The 17,680-nt window shown below is 44.2% G+C and overlaps 1 protein-coding gene across 1 annotated transcript in view; it reads left to right on the top strand.

Moving 5' to 3' along the window:
* DCLRE1B (DNA cross-link repair 1B) overlaps positions 1-7,795 on the top strand; it is a 9,525-nt gene extending 1,730 nt beyond the window's left edge. Inside the window, exons 2-4 of the mRNA XM_011933138.1 lie at positions 415-580; positions 1,409-1,591; positions 4,836-7,795. Coding sequence (XP_011788528.1) covers positions 415-580; positions 1,409-1,591; positions 4,836-5,896 — 1,410 coding nt within the window. The 3' untranslated portion in view covers positions 5,897-7,795. The remainder of the gene's footprint in view (positions 1-414; positions 581-1,408; positions 1,592-4,835) is intronic.
* Positions 7,796-17,680: the final 9,885 nt, after the last annotated feature.

The raw sequence follows: 17,680 nt of genomic DNA, 5'->3' as shown, positions 1-17,680 counted from the left end.
GTTCACGCCATTCTCCTGCCTCAGCCTCCTGAGTAGCTGGGACTACAGGCGCCCGCCACCTCGCCCGGCTTTTTTTTTTTTTTTTTTAGTAGAGATGGGGTTTCACCGTGTTAGCCAGGACGGTCCCGATCTCCTGACCTCATGATCCTCCCGCCTCGGCCTCCCAAAATGCTGGGATTACAGGCGTGAGCCACCGCGCCCAGCCAGCTTAACTCTTAATTAAGTTGTACAAAGGGTGGGATGGAGAGTGGAAGGAGGAAGGGCAGATTGCTTGGGAATCCCCATTACAGCTTCTGCGCCCAGTGACTCAGGATTTGGTCAGCCTTCCTGATTCATGTAAGGCATCATCCCTGACCCCGGGAAGTAACAGGGAGGGGAGTCCGTGGTCACTGGGATGACTAACTGTTTTCTCAGGTATCTAAGCAATGGATCCAACCCCTGGAGATTGGTGAGAGCCATGTATTACCCCTAGATGAAATTGGACGAGAGACCATGACTGTAACCCTCCTCGATGCCAATCACTGTCCTGGTTCTGTCATGTTTCTCTTTGAAGGATATTTTGGAACCATCCTCTACACAGGTGGGCCTCTCAAGGAATCCCAGTGACTTCTCCAGACTAGATGTTACTTTTTTTTTTTTTTTTTTTAATGTATAGACTGGGGCCTTGTGATATTGCCCAGGCTGGTCTCAAACTCCTGACCTCAAGTGATCCTCCCGCTTCAGCCTTCCCAGTAGCTAGGATTATCAGCACAAGCCACCACACCTGGCAGACTTTTCTTGAGCAGCCTTAACTCAATAGAAGTCTGGAGGCGCTGAAGGCCTTCTAACTTCATCATATATGAGCATAGTGACCCACTCAACTGATTTCCCATTCTTTTTTTTTTTTTTTTGAAACGGAGTTTCACTCTTGTCACCCAGGCTGGAGTGCAGTGGTGTGATGGTGGTTCACTGCAACCTCCGCCTTCTGGGTTCAAGTGATTCTCTTGCCTCAGCCTCCCAGGTAGCTGGGATTACAGGTGCCCACCACCACACCCAGCTAATTTTCGTATTTTTAGTAGATACCGGGTTTCACCATGTTGGCCAGGCTGGTCTCGAACTCCTGACCTCAGGTGATCCACCTGGCTCGGCCTCCCAAAGTGCTGGGATTATAGGTGTGAGTCACTGCGCCCAGCCAATTTCCCACTCTTTAAGGGTCCAAACCTTGTGAAGAGTAATTGAAAAACAGGAGCAGGATGGAGACATCTCAACAAAGAAACCATGCAGCTATACTGCATAGTTCAGTGCCAGGCTACATAATAGTTTTTTCACAGACTAGTAAGCATACCCCCATCTATTGTTGGAGGTAGGAGAGGCTTGTCTTCTGTTTTTTTGTCTCTGACCTTCTGCCCCCATATACATATTCTTCTAGGTGATTTTCGATACACACCATCCATGCTGAAGGAGCCAGCCCTGACACTGGGGAAACAGATCCATACTTTATACCTAGACAACACCAATTGCAACCCAGCCCTGGTTCTTCCTTCCCGACAAGAAGCTGCCCACCAGATTGTCCAGCTCATTCGAAAACACCCACAACATAACATAAAGATTGGTGAGTTGTTTCCTTTCAGTTTCCTGTCACCTGTATATAGTGAACTAGGTTATTTAAGGGTTCTCACTTAAATATCTTTGTGCTTTCATATCTTTGTACAGTTCTCACTTTCTCCTACACTGACCACCTTTTTTAAAATTGCAACCTGGCCAGGTGTGGTGGCTCATACCTATAATCCCAGCACTTTGGGAGGCCAAGACGGGAGGGTTACTTGAGCCAGGTGTTTGAGACCAGCTTGGGCAACATGGCAAGACCCTGTCTCTACAAAAAATTTAAAAATTAGTTGGGCATGGTGGTGCGTGGTGCATGCCTGCGGTCCCAGCTACACAGGAGGCTGAGACAGGAGGATTGCCTGGGTCCACTAGGAGGTCAAGGTTGCAGTGAGCCATGTAAGTGCCATTGCACTCCAGCCTGGATGACAGAGCAAGACCCTGTCTCAGTGAATGAATGAATGAATAAAATAAGTAAAACTGCAACCTGCCCACCATCCCCATTCCCAACTCCTGATCACCTATACCGATTCATTTTTTTCATTTTTTTATAGCACTCGTATATTCTATACATTTTTAAATATGCTATTGCTTGTTGCCTATCACCCGCTTCCTCTGGCACATGCACATAGGCACGTGCGCACGCGCGCACACACACACAAGCATAAACTCCTTAAGAGCATCATTGAAAATAGGAAGAGACTTTGTGTGTTTGTGGAACAGAGAGGCAGCAGCCAGTATGACAGGCACACAGTGGGCAAGGAGGCTGGAAAGGCAAGAGGAGCTGTAGTGCTCTTAAGCCATTTTGGACTTGATCCTAAACCCAACCAAGAGCTATTGAAGGATTTTAAGTAGAAGAGGGACAATGTGCACTCATCAACTTGCAATATATTCTATATGTATTTATTGGACTTTTTATTGTCTGACTCCCCCTGCTAGAATGTGAATTCCACTATAGCAGGCTCTTTGTTTTATTATGGGTATATCACTAATGCCTGACACAGAAGCATTCAATATGAATGAATGAAATTTATCAGAACATAGATATTTAAGTGAGCGTTGTGCTTTAAATTAAGTATACTGAAAAAACAGCTATGTGCTTGTTCTACTGATTATAAACAGTATAAAACATCGTCGAGGACTCTTTCTTGGAGTTGCCATTTGGAATAGTTTATGAAAATAAATTTTTATTTTATAAAATAAATACATGTAATAGATTTGGTTCTAAGTTACTTTTTTGGTTGTTTCCAAATTTGTGAGTCTACAAAAGGGCAAAGATTTGCCACCATTATAAATATTTGAAAAGGACATGTCTCAACTCTGAAAGGAGTTTGAAAATGAGACTAAACAAAGGCATTGCAAAAATTACATACTTTCTAGGGTGACTACCAAATTGATTGAGAAATATCCTCTACTCTCAGGATTGCTTGACTACTCATAAAGACCTAACCATTCTTAATATTTAAATGCAGAATTTTCTCAAAGAAGCCAAGCTGGCTAGGAGGATGCTATAGTAAGTCTTGATTAATTTTGCAAACATGTAATAAGCGTCTACCAACGAAGTACCAAGTATCCAATAGGCAGTGGGGATATAAAGATGAATAAAATGTAGTCTCTGACTTGGAGGGCTCCCAGTCTGGTAGGGAAGGACCTGTGGGGAGGTGGAAGTGGGAATATATATAGAGAGAAGAAAAATCAGCTCCATTTGTGCCCAAGGAGTGAGATTTTGAACCCTAATCAGGAATAAAGTGGATATAAATAATATGTACTTCTTATTAAGGCATTCACAATCTGGTTGTGGATTTGAAACTTCTTCAGAAAAGGTCTGAGAACAGCTGTTAAACATCTCCTATATCTATTACCATAACCATTACCCAAATTAATGTCTCAGTTTCTTTCTCTGTAAGTACTATTTGGGCCCTTCAATTGAAACTTCCACTCCAGCTTCTTCTCATCCTGGCAGTCAAATAATATTATTACCATATTTTTGTTTTTTTTTTTTGAGGCGGAGTCTCACTCTGTCGCCCAGGCTGGAGTGCAGTGGCCGGATCTCAGCTCACTGCAAGCTCCGCCTCCCGGGTTCACGCCATTCTCCTGCCTCAGCCTCCTGAGTAGCTGGGACTACAGGCGCACGCCACCTCGCCCGGCTACTTTTTTGTATTTTTTAGTAGAGACGGGGTTTCACCGTGTTAGCCAGGATGGTCTCGATCTCCTGACCTCGTGATCCGCCCATCTCAGCCTCCCAAAGTGCTGGGATTACAGGCTTGAGCCACCGTGCCCGGCCCATATTTTTCTTTTTAAAGCTCTGCTCTGAGCATGTTATTCTTATGATTAGAATTAGCCATTTTCCTACTTCATACTCAGTGGCTCCCCTTCATTTACACAATGAAGTCCGAGCTTCTTAGTGGTACATATAAGACCCTCTATTATGTGGCCCTTTCTTGCCTCTCTGGTATCATATCTTACCAATTCCTTCTTTACTTTAGTAACAACAAACTGACCCCTCTTAAAATGTTTTCCACTATACCCTTTCTACCCTTTCCTTGCCAGGTTAAACTTGCCCATCCTTTAAGATTTAGCCTAACTTTCCCTAACTCCATCACCTGTTAGATACAATACTGTATACTTTTTTTTTTTTTTTAAAGAGACAGGGTCTCACTCTGTTGCCTAGGCTGGAGGGTAGTGGCGCAATCATAGCTTACGGCAGCCTAGACCTCCTGGACTCAAGTGATCCTCCTGCCTCAGCCTCCCGTGTAGCAGGAACTATAGGCATGCAGCAACGTGCTTATTTGTCTATTTTTGTAGAGACAGGGTCTCGCCAGGTTGCCCAGGTTGGTCTTGAATTCCTGGGCTCACGCAGTCCTCCCGCCTCAGCCTCCGAAAATGGTAGGCTTACAGGTGTGAGCCACAGTGCCCGGCCTGTACACATATCTTTACGTTGCTCTTAACTGTGGTTTTTCTGGGTCTCCTTGTAGATTGTACTTCTTGAGGGCTGACAGCTTTCTTTATTAGTTTTCATAGTGCCTGAAGCTTGCTAGATGCTCTCTTTTGTTGAACTAAATGAATGAGTAGATTCTGTGTCATTCCCCTTCATATATCTTAGCTCAAATGTTGCTTCTTCCTTGATATTCTCCCTGGATTTCTCCATGAATTGTATCTATTTTTGTTAAACATTTTGTTGATTTACTAGGATTTTCCAATAGCTTCATTTTCTTCCTTCTCTTACTTTCCCCAATACATTGAACATTATTTAGGACTCTACAGCCTGGGAAAGGAATCACTGCTGGAGCAGCTGGCCCTGGAGTTTCAGACCTGGGTGGTATTGAGTCCTCGGCGCCTGGAGTTGGTACAGCTACTGGGCCTGGCAGATGTGTTCACGGTGGAGGAGAAGGCTGGCCGCATCCATGCCGTAGACCATATGGAGATCTGCCATTCCAACATGCTGCGTTGGAACCAGACCCACCCTACCATTGCTATCCTTCCCACAAGCCGAAAAATCCACAGCTCCCATCCTGATATCCACGTCATCCCTTACTCTGACCATTCCTCCTACTCCGAGCTTTGTGCCTTTGTCGCAGCACTGAAGCCTTGCCAGGTGGTGCCCATTGTCAGTCGGCAGCCCTGTGGAGGCTTTCAGGACAGTCTGAGCCCCAGGATCTCCATGCCTCTGATCCCAGACTCTGTACAGCAATACATGAGTTCTTCCTCTAGAAAACCAAGCTTTCTCTGGCTGTTAGAAAGGAGGCTAAAGAGGCCGAGAACCCAAGGTGTTGTGTTTGAATCTCCTGAGGAAAGTGCTGATCAATCTCAAGCTGACAGAGACTCAAAGAAGACCCAGAAAGAGAAACTTTCTCCCTGGCCTGCATACCTTGAAAAGCAGCCTTCCCACCATCCTTTGCAGACCAAGAAGCAGTTGTTCCCAGACCTCTATAGCAAAGAATGGAATGAGGCAGTGCCTTTCTGTGAGACCCAAAAGAGGGTGCCTATGTTGACTGCTCCATTGGGATTTTCAGTGCCCTTAAGGTCTACAGATGAAGAGTTTATCTCTCTAAAAACCAGGGAGGAAATTGGTTTAGGGTCCCCCTTGGTACCCTTGGGAGATGATGATGGAGGTCCAGAAGCCACAGAGAATGAGAGTGCCTGGATGGGCCATAGTTCTCCCCCGTCCCACAGCAGCAAGGGCACCCCTCTTCTAGCTAGTGAATTCAGGGGTCTAGCACTCAAATACCTTCTGACTCCAGTGAACTTTTTCCAGGCAGGGTATTCTTCCAGGAGCTTTGACCAGCAAGTGGAAAAATACCATAAACCCTGCTGAAGACAGAGTACAGAAGGAAAACATTGAGCCCACACTGCCATTTTGAAGATAGTAACTGATGGCTGGTGGGAAAGAGTTTGTTTTGGGGGCCTGCTTTTCTATCTTTACAAGACTTTTACGGGCCCACCGCGGAGCAGCACTTCCCAACACTTGTTCATTGGGGTCCTCGTGCCTATGGAATCCTTCATTTTATAATTGATTATGTTTAAGAAATACGTTTTGTTTTAAAATCTTTGGAGTATACGTGAGCAAATTAAAATTTCTTTGAAGTCCTACAGTAACTTAATCTGTTTAACCTTGTTTAACCCAGTATTTCTCAAACTTCTGTGAACATGCAATCCTCATATGTGGGTCTGAATCAAAAAGAGTCTGAAACAAAATGGACCAGGTTATTCCTGTTGCTGTTTTGTGGTGTCATGTGCCATTCTCCATGTCCCCTTCTCCCTCGTCTCAGATCAAAATCTCTAGGGAGTTTATTTTTAAAATTATGAACTATGGTGCTGCATGCTTCAATCCTGAACATCACTGACTTGCTGTGACCCTCCATCCAAATAATTTTCTGGCTCTGCCTCTGGGAGGGAACAGGAAGTGATGAAGAGGTCTTGAAACAGTAGTGAAAATTCTACCTCTATGTCCTTCATGAGGATGTGCAGTTAGTATCACTGGGATTCATGTGGAACAGAGCCAGCTGAGGGGCTGGGCAACTCTCTAGCAGTACCTAGAACCCAGCTGAACAACAAGGCTTTGGGTGTGATGGGACTCCCAGGCCTGGAGGCCCTATTTGACTGAAGCAGAGTTACAAAAGATCAAATGTGTTGTCAGATATTCCTCCAATTGTTCACATAGCTGGGATATTTGTTGCTCCCCCCACCCCTTGGATTGAGTAGGGAGCCAGAGCACACAGCCTGTTTGTTTTAGTATCCAAGGAAGAGACCACGGAGCCAGCTGGCTGAAAGGGGTGGGGGTGTACAATCTGCCCTGTCCTTCTGCTCATAACCTGACAAAATGCCAAACTAGTAAGCAGGATAGCTGATACCACGGCTATGAGGGAATAGGCTCTGAGAGGGCACAGACTTGTGGAGCTGGGCATCTGGATCAAAACGGCTTCGGGATGGAACCTCGAGCCCTAGCAATGAAAAAGTTTCCATTTCTTGTCCAGAGGATTTAAAATTTTGAGTTTTCTGCTTTGAGAGAGAAATAGAGAGTTTAGAAAGCAATTGCTCTTGGGAAAGCTGTACACAGCTCTGTTTTGTCAGTGACCTTTGTTGTAAGTCTACCAGTGTTCTGTTAGGAGCCACAGCAGGTGAGGCATTTGGTGCAGCAGGAAACATGGGCATGGCCTAGGCTCAAATCTGTGTAACCCTGAGCAATTGCTTAAATTGTGGAGCCTAGTTCCTCATCTGGAAAATGGACTTAAGATGCCTACCTCTCAGGATTACTATGGAGATCAAATAATTGGTAAAATTCTCCTAGGTCAATGTCTGCCACAGGATGGGTCTTTCAGATGTTGGTTTTCTTTAGCTTCTGGTTCTTGAAAGAAACTAATCTGTATATAACAAAAGAAACTTTGAAAGTAAAAAAAAAATAGAGAAAAAATTTTAATTCATCATAGATTAATTGATTTGCTTTCTTTTAGTTTTTTTTTCTGTGCATGTAGATGTATTAAATATGTAAATGTTTTTCAAAGTTGGGGATAATACTGTATATAATTTTATAGCCTACATTTTAATTTCTTGATATCTTAAGCATTTCGCTCATTAGATATTATTCAAAAACATCATTTTTAATATTAATATAATACCCTATCATATGAGTATACCTTAACTAAGCCATTCCCATATTCAACATTTTGTGTACTGTTTTTCTAATTACATATATTACAGTGAACAACCTTATGCATATATTTTGCATTTTAGATTATAGTTTTAAGTTATTGATACCAATTGTGCTGAATTGCCCTCCAGAAAGGTTTCCTGACCATCTTTTCTGCAGACAGGGTAGCATTAAAATACCTTGAAGACTCATTAAGTTTAAATGAGATCACGAGAACGGTACATGTTAACACATGGAAAATCATCTCATGTGTTAACTTAATAAATATTTACTAAACTGTGTGGGCAAATTTAGCCGGACTTCCTCAAGCATCCTCCAGCTGTCTCACTTCTATGTGGCCAAAGGTGGCTGGGAGAGATAAGGTAGTTCTCGGTACAGGGGTCCTCATATTGGCGTTATCTTCTAGCAACAAGGGAGCCCGTCTACTCTTGGCACATGCTGTGTCACACCTGTTCCTTGAAGTGGGTTCTATATGCATTCACATAGGGGAGGGGAAGCAAAAGACTGAGGAATTTAGTTGTTGGCAGCATGTTTGCATTTGTTTGGCTTTTTTTGGGAGACAGATTTTAGCTCTGTCACTCAGGCTGGAGTGCAGTGGCACAGTCACAACTCACTGCAGCCTCGACTTCCCAGGCTCAAGAGATTCCCCCACCTGAGCCTCTTGAGTACCTGGGACTATAGGCATGCACCACCATGCCCAACTAATTTTTTTTTTTTTTTAGAGACGAGGTTTCACTGTGTTGCCCAGGCTGGTCTTGGTGTTGAACTCCTGGCCTCAAGTGATCCCCCCTACCTTGGCCTCCCAAAGTGCTGGGATTACAGGCATGAGCCCCTGTGCCCAGCCATGTTTGCATTTTCATAATGGGAAAATTCCATACTAGTCTAAAAGAAAAATGTCTGCCTTCTTATACTAGAGATTAGCAGTTATTTGATTTTCCAATAGTCCCTCATATAAAAATGCTGCATTGCATATACTTTACATAGCCAATTTAAATTATTTTTAGGCTCTAAAGATGATCTTATAGATGTATGAAGATCTTGCAATTAGGCTTGAAGGTGCTGGGAAAAAGGAGGTTTCCTGGAGATCCATTAGTTATTTAATGGATGATCTGTGGGAGAACTTGCACTTTTCCATAAGGTGACTGACAGTGGCTTAAGTCCCATTACAGAAAAAAAATCTGCCTGGCTGGCATTGGGGGACCATCTCTCACTCTTGACCCAGATTGCCCTTTGTGGTAGGAAACAGATGAGTGACTCCACTTGTTCTCTTTTCTTTTTCTTTCTTTCTTTTTTTTTTTTTTTTGAGAAGTAGTCTCACTCTGTTGCCCAGGCTGGATGCAATGGCACTATCTTAGCTCACCGTTACAACCTCTGCCTCCTGGGTTCAATTATCTTGCCTCAGCCTCCCAAGTAGCTGCTATTACAGGCGTGCACCACCTGGCTCATTTTTGTATTTTTAGTAGAGATGGGGTTTCACCATGTTGGCCAGGCTGGTCTCGAACTCCTGACCTCAGGTGATCTGCCTGTCTTGGCCTCCCAAAGTGCAGGGATCACAGGCATGAGCCACTGCGCCTGGCCCAGCCCACGTGCATATATTTTCAATGTTACCATCAGTGAGCACCTGTCAGTGTGTTAGCTGCCTCCCACCCCTCATGCTCCTCAGCCACCACCAACCACCACAAGCTGTTTTGTCTTAGATTCATGGTGCTTTCCCCTTTCTCTTCCCCAGGGGATCCCACCTATACCCGAACAGAACGATGCTGCTCTCCCTTATAATCATCTGAGTCTACAGCTACCTGTGAGGCATTCTCAGAATGGTTAAGCTTGTCTTTATCTTGACCACAATGCTTTCATTTAGCTCTACCCTTCCATCTTGACTGTCTCATTCCTGGATAACTTTGTCTTCTTTGAACATATCCTTGACCTACTGGATCACAAAAAGCTCCCAGGATTCTGGGCTTGGTTCTTCTTCTGGATAAATAGCTTATTGAATAATCTTTCAATCACACAAAACTTCTGGCTAGCCTTGGGTTCGCCTGTGCCTTACATTATTTACACTATTGTATTATGGCTATCTTACCAGTCCTGTCTCCTCTGGTTAATTTATAACAACTTTGGAGAGTGTGGGATGAAAAATTTGCCCCCTGTGCTGTTCCTTCCTCAATGTGCTCATTGAAATGTGTGTTTTTGAGGAGCTAAGGAAATTGGGTTAAGCTCACTCACCCTACTAATTAGGCTTTGTGGAGACAAAGCACCAGAGCAAGAGCAGATGCCTGCTGTTTAGGGAGTCAGGGATACAAAGTATGGAGAAAACATGTCTTCAGGAGGAAAGGAAAGCTTTGATCAGCTGAATTTCTTCAAATTCCCACCCATCATCCAGGCTCATACCATCTGCTTTCTAATTTCACTCTCAATGGTGGGATAAAAATCCTTTAATTAACCTCTTACTAAGAACATTTTCTCTGCTCATACACCTTCAAAACCCCAAACTATTCAGAACATTTTAGGTCCACATGATACAAGGCCCAACCTATCCTTCCAGCCTTATCTCCCAGGATTCTCCCAATGTGCAAGACGGTAGGCCATAGTGGAAAAGATGCATTTTCAAGTTAGATGTCCTGGGTTGGAATAGTGATCCTGTGACTTATTAGCTGTGTATATAATCTCTAGCAAACTACTCAGCTTTCCGGCATAAAGTTTCTTTTTGTAGAGTGGGAATAATAATGCCTACCTCATAGGGTTTGGAGGAGAATGAAATAGAATAAAGCAACCAAAGCACTTCACAAGAGTATCCAATACATTAAAAAAAAGAAGAAGAAGAAGAAAAGAAAAAGTTTTTGCCTTTGGGTGGGTGCAGTGGCTCACGCCTGTAATCCCAGCACTTTGGGAGGCCAAGGTGGGTGGATCACCTGAGGTCAGGAGTTCAAGACCAGCATGGCCAACATAGTGAAACTCCGTCTCTACTAACAATACAAAAATTGGCTGGGAGTGGTGGCATGTGCCTGTAGTCCCAGCTACTTGGGAGGCTGAGGCAGGAGAATCGCTTGAACCAGGGAGACAGAGGTTGCATTGAGCCAAGATCACACCACCGCACTCCAGCCTGGGCAACAGAGCAAGACCCTATCGCAGGAAAAAAAAAAATGTTTGACCTTAAACTCCTTGACATACCTTAAATTCTGTTTACAGAGGAGTGACTGACACATCCAGTGCTTGCTCTGGATAATGCCATTGGCTAATCCTACCTTTCAGGCCCAGAAAAATCTGAGAGATTGGCTGATGAAGGTACTTCCTAGGGGAGAGGTTCCTGGAGTCAAGTCTAACCAAAAGGGCAGTTACTTGATGCATCCAAGGATGCATTTGTACAGATGGAAAAAGAGTAGGGTGAAATCATGATAAGCTTCAGATGCTGTGCTGAGTAGATTTAACTGTAAAATACTAAGGCAAAGCCAAAACATCTCAAAAGAACAAGTGGTTAATCAGAGGCTCAGAGAATCCAAAGAGGTGTGCAGAGCAGAGCAGTCTGGGCTGTGCATTTCAAAACATTGGGGTAAACTAAGGGCCAGATACTATGCTTGGTCTGGTTCTAGATTCTTCTGCCACACCAGCTGTATAAACCAACAACCTTGGATCAGTCCTGGAATTCTCCTTTTCAACTCCTGCAGAAGGAAGGCAGAACCACTGGAGAAAAGAACCATACAACTGGGTATCACCACAGATTTCGGCCTCTGGTATTTTCAAAGCTGCTTCTCATCTCTTTATGTCCTCGATCCACCTCCTCTCCCATGTCCATCAGTGGTTATGACAAAGCTTTACGACTCAAACTCTTACAACATGTGAAGCCTTAGGAAGACACCTTTGAGCATCAAGGATACCAAGCTGCGACACCCTGGGGCAACTTCCCTGGACCATAAGAACAGGCCTGGTCACCCAGCCTCACCCTAAAGGTGGCAGAATGAATCCCCCTATACCTTGTTTAAACCCCAGTCGTTGTCAGGAGTTCAAGTCTTTAAGGCCGGATCCTCAGCCTTCCCTCCCCGCTTTCACTACGCTCTCAAGTCTCCTGCTCTGTGATCAGCAAATTCCTCTATGTCCTCAGCATCTTTTCTGAAAGTATCCATCCCCCTCTTTGCCTAAATTGAAGACTGGCTCTCCTCTGAGCACACTGCTTTCCAGCCAGCTTCTCACATACAGGCTCTTTTTTTCTTTCCCCACCTCAAGGTAAGAAGGTGACACTGATGTTCTCCTTACTCTCCTTGCTGCCTTCTAACCATTATTGCCATTTCTTCCTGTGACCATCTCTCCTCCCATGAAGTGCATACTATCTAGCTATACCATCCCCTCCTTCCCATCCTCACTTATCAAGACTTGAGTCACTGACTCACAGGCTTCTCCTCCTTCAGAACCCTGTCATCATTCTGGATGATTTCAACACCCTGGCCACTCAGCTTCCTTGACCTCATCTTCAAAGACCTTATTCTCCCTCTACCTCACCACCCTGTCATTACCAGAAGTTATACTACATCTGAAACTTCAATTTTAAACTTTTTCTCCTGGCTTACTTGCTCAAGTACATCTGTGGGACTGACAACAAAATGAGACCTGAGTAAGGAGCCAGCCAGGTAAAGACCTGGTGGGGAGGTCCGATTTAAAAATTGTTTTTTTAGAGACGAGGTCTTGCTATGTTGCCGAGAGTAGGGAATAGGTAGAGGGTTCAGGCAGAATCAGCGCCTGTGATGGGATGGGAATGAGCTTTGTGCCTAAGGAACACCAAGAAGTGAGTCTAGAGAAATGCAAATCAAAACCACAGTGTGGTACCATCTGACACCAGTTAGAATGGCTATTATTAAGAAGTCAAAATGGCCAGATACAGTGGCTCATGCCTGTAATCCCAGCACTTTGGGAGCCCAAGGCAGAAGGATCATGAGGTTAGAAGTTTGAGACCAACCCGGCTAACATAGTGAAACCCCGTCTCTACTAAAAATACAAAAAATAGCTGGGCTTGGTGGCGGGTGCCTGTAGTCCCAGCTACTCGGGAGGGTGAGGCAGGAGAATTGCTTGAATCTGGGAGGCAGGCAGAGGTTGCAGTGAGCTGAGATCGTGCCACTGCACTCCAGCCTGGACAACAGAGCGAGACTCCGTCTCAAAAAAAAAAAAGTCAAAAAACAACAGACACTGGTGAGGCTGCAGAGAAAAGGGAACGCTTATGCACTGTGGTGTTCAGTGTATAAGCCCCTGTGGAAATTGGTTCAGCCTCTGTGGAAAACGGTTTGGAGGTTTCTGAAAGAACTTAAAAGAGAACTACTCTTTGACCCAGCAATCCCATTCTGGGCATATATTCAAAGGAAAATAAATCATCCTACTAAAAACACACCTGCACTCATCTGTCCAACCCAGCACTATTCACAATAGCAAAGACACGGAAGCAACCTAGGTGCCCATCAACGGTGGATTGGTTAATGGTAACTTGTGATGTGTAAAATCAAAAAGCATATAACCCAGTGGATTGGATAAAGAATATGTGGTACATATACACCAGGGAATACTATGCAGCCATCAAAAGAATGAAATAATTTCCTTTGCAGCAACAATGATGCAGTTGGAGGCCATTACCCTAAGCAAATGAACACAGCAACAGAAAACCAAATACTGCATGCTTTCATTTATAAGTGGAAGCTAGACATTGGGTGGTCACAGACCGAAAGATGGCAATAACAGCCACTGGGGACAACTGGGCGGGGGGCAAGGGTTGAAAAACTATTAGGTACTATGCTTGCTACCTGGGTGATGGGATCAGTCGTACCTCAAACCTCAGCATTATCCAATATACCTATGAAACAAACCTGTTATGTGTACCTCCTGTATCTAAAATAAAAGTTGAAATATATATATTTCACACACACACAGGCCAGGCACGGTGGCTCACACTCGTAATCCCAGCACTTTGGGAGGCCGAGGTGGGCAGATCACCTGAGGTCAGCAGTTCAAGACCAGCCTGGTCAACATGATGAGACCGTCTCTACTAAAAGTACAAGAAATTACCTGGGCATGGTGGTGCATGCCTGTAATCCCAGCTACTCGGGAGGCTGCGGCAGGAGAATTGAACCTAGGAGGTGCAGATTGCGGTGAGCTGAGCTTGTGCCACTGCACTCCAGCCTGGGTGACAGACAGAGACTCTGTCTCCAAAAATAAAAATTAAAAAAAAAAGATATATGTATAAACAAAGAAGAGTGTGTCAGAAGGAGAAGAAGAGGAGATGAGGTCAGAGAGGGTGGCAGGTGTTGGATCAGAAGTGACTTAATAGTTTAAAGTAAGAAGTTTTAATTTGATTGTAAGTGTACTTATAAGCTATTGGAGTGCTTTAAATTAGGGTAGTGATATGATCTGATATATATTTTTGAAAACAACAGAGAATGGGGCAAAAATGAAAACAGGATACCACTTAGGAAGCTCTTACAGCAATCAGAGATATTGCTGAGCTGAGCTGGGGAAAGGTAATTTACATTCTATTTGATTTTTTTTTTTTTAAGTAGTGATGTGGTCTCACTATGTTTCCCAGGCTGGTCTTGAACTCCTGGCCTCATGATCCTCTCTCCTGGGCCTCCCAAAGTGCTGGGATTACAGGCATGAGTCACCACACCTGGCCGGATTTACACTGTGTCTAGATAGGAATCTTTTAGAGCACCTTTTTATTACCAGCAGTTACAGTGAAAAAGAATACCTTTTCCTCCACCAAAGCTTTCACAAAGAAAAAGTGTATCTGTAACCATATGTATACACAAAATAATATATAAATACATATATTTGTGGGGAATGAGAAAACGGGAAGAAATGAGTAAGCCAGTTTATAAGTAAATAATTGGATTATTTTATGAATTAACATTATTTCCTATAATAGGTATGTTTTATAACTATCTTCTTAAAAGAAATCGCATGTTTTCCTTGCTTTGGAGTCAACACAAGTCTTGGGGTTAGAGGTTATATTTCCTGAGAGACTAAGAATCTTCCATTTAAAAAACTTCATTAATCAGAGAGTACTTACTTTTTATTTATTTATTTATTTATGTTTTGAGACGGAGTCTCACTCTGTCGCCCAGGCTGGAGTGCAGTGGCACGACCTCGGCTCACTGCAACATCCGCCTCTCAGGTTCAAGTGATTCTCATGCCTCAGCCTCCCGAGCAGCTGGGACTACAGGCACGAACTACCATGCTCAGCAAATTTTAGTATTTTTAGTAGACACGGGGTTTCATCGTGTTGGCCAGGGTGGTCTCAAACTCCTGAACTTAAGTGATCTGCCTGCCTCAGCCTCCCAAAGTGCTGGGATTACAGGCGTGAGCCACCACACCCAATGCTTACTTTTACTTTTAATTTTTATTTATTATTTTTTGAGATGGAGTTTCACTCTTATTGCCCAGGCTCAAGAGCAATGGCATGATCTCAGCTCACCGCAAACTCTGCCTCCCAGGTCAAGTGATTCTCCTGCCTCAGCCTCCCGAGCATCTGGGATTTCAGGCATGTGCCACCACACCCGGCTAATTTTGTATTTTTAGAGACAGGGTTTCTCCATGTTGGTCAGACTGGTCTGGAACTCCCGACCTCAGGTGATCACCCCCGCCTCAGCCTCCCAAAGTGCTGGGATTACAGGTGTGAGCAATCGTGCCTGGCCCTTACTTTTTATTTTTAAATTATTAAGATTATTACAGGGCCAGGCACGGTGGCTCTCGCCTGTAATCCCAGCACTTTGGGAGGTTGAGGCACGTAGATCACGAGGTCAGGGGTTCAAGACCACCTTGGCCAAGAAGGTGAAACCCCGTCTCTACTAAAAATACAAAAATTAGCTGGGTATGATGGCGCATGCCTGTAGTCCCAGCTACTTGGGAGGCTGAGGCAGGAGAATCGCTTGAACCTGGGGGGCAGAGGTTGCAGTGAGCTGAGATTGCGCCACTGCAGTCCACCCTCGGCAATGGAGTGAGACTCCATCTCAAAAAAAAAAAAAAAAAAGACCTCAGGAGATCCGCCCACCTTGGCCTCCCAAAGTGCCAGGATTACAGGCATGAGCCACCATGCCTGGCCATATTTTTAAATTTTTAAATATTTCCCACAAAACATAGATGTATCAAGTATCCATATTTGTTATTCTACATTTCACTTCTCACAGACTTTCTAATTTCACAGGTGGTATCAGTAGAGATGAATATTAGTAAATTTAGGAATTTTTTTTTTTTTTAGATGGAGTCTTGCTCTTGTTGCCCAGGCTGAAGTGCAGTGGCACAATCTTGGCTCACTGCAACCTCTGCCTCCTGGGTTCAAGCAATTCTCTTGCCTTAGCCTTCCAAGTAACTGGGACTATAGGTGCCTGCCACCACACCTGGTTAATTTTTATATTTTTAGTAGAGACGGGTTTTCACCGTGTTGGCCAGGCTGGTCTCAAACTCCTGACCTCTGGTGATCCGCCCACCTTGGCCTCCCAAAGTGCTGGGATTACAGGCGTGAGCCACCGTGCCCAGCCAGGGTATCTTTTGGAAGTACCACTGAAGACATTTTCTGATGGATGGAATGAGGGAGTTAAGGAAAAGGTATTATCATCTTCATTTTCAGGATGAGGAAAGTGAGGCTCATTAAGATGCCCACCATCATACCCTAATACCTACCAGAGTCAGGATTCCTATGGACGTCAGGCTCTGAAGCTCCTATTTTTCTATACTGGAATCCTAGGAGCAGTGAGGTTGGTCAGGTAAAAGCCTATTTCATATCAGAGAATTTACCCTCTAGGGTTTTCATAGAGCACATTCCCCTATCCTACCCTGAGTGAAAAGAACCACTTGTTGACTGCTTACAGGTTTCATCAAAGTGAGTTTACAAAAGTAATAATAAAAAAATTAAATTCACAGTCAATGATGATAATTGTTATTTTGAGGTTTCTTCTTTTTAAAATAGAGATGAAGTCTTGTTATGTTGCTCAGGCTGGTCTTGAACTCCTGTCCTCAAGCAATCCTCCTGCCTCGGCCTCCCAGTCCTGAAGTTCTGGAATTACAGGCATGACCAATGTGAGGTCTCCCTCCCTCCCTGACTTCCTTCCTCCCTCCCTTCTTCTCTTTTTTTTTTTTTTTTTTTTTTGAGACAGGATCTGGCTCTGTCACTCAGGCTGGAGTACAGTGGCACAAGTCTTAATCTCTTGTACTGAAGCAATCCTCCAACCTCAGCCTCCCTCTCAAGTAGCTGGGACCACAGGTGCACACTACCACACCCAGCTAATTTTTAATTTTTTCTCGTAGAGATGAGGTCTCACTATGTTGCCCACGCTGGTCCTTCAACTCCTGGACTCAAGCGATCCTCCTGCCTCAGCCTCTGAAAATGCTGAGATTACAAGTAGGAACCATTGTACCGGGTCCATTTGAAGTTTCTTAACCCCTATTCTATAGTTAACTGATCCTAATGCTTTGAGCACTGTGAATAAGCACTCAGTAATTTACTCATCAAAACAGTTATAGCACCAACCATGTGTAAGGAATTGTGCTGGGCAGGGGACACTTCATTGGGGCTTTTTGATTTCTGAGTTTGTGGGAAGTGCAAAATGACTTAGCACAAATCATATTCAATTATTAAATTTCAAGTTCCTGTTCTGCTTCATTGCCCTTTTCATGTGGGTCTCTGTGCCTTCCCAAACCATTTATTTTGGTTTTAGATGTTGCTTGAAATTGATGATAGGGAAAGACATATGGAATGCGGATGCTAAATGCTGTGTAACAGTTGGTCAAAGAAAAGGTGAGAATCTTAGAGTGGGGAGGATGATTTTTTTAAAAAAGAAAACGTGGCCGGGCGCAGTGGCTCAAGCCTGTAATCCCAGCACTTTGGGAGGCCAAGACGGGCGGATCCCGAGGTCAGGAGATCGAGACCATCCTGGCGAACACGGTGAAACCCCGTCTCTACTAAAAAATACAAAAAAACTAGCA

Source organism: Colobus angolensis, unplaced genomic scaffold, assembly GCF_000951035.1.
Source record: "Colobus angolensis palliatus isolate OR3802 unplaced genomic scaffold, Cang.pa_1.0 Scaffold124, whole genome shotgun sequence".
In the NCBI taxonomy this organism is placed as follows: Eukaryota; Metazoa; Chordata; class Mammalia; order Primates; family Cercopithecidae; genus Colobus; species Colobus angolensis.
Note: the sequence above shows the minus strand (reverse complement) of the source record. Positions and strands in the feature narration are given on the sequence as shown.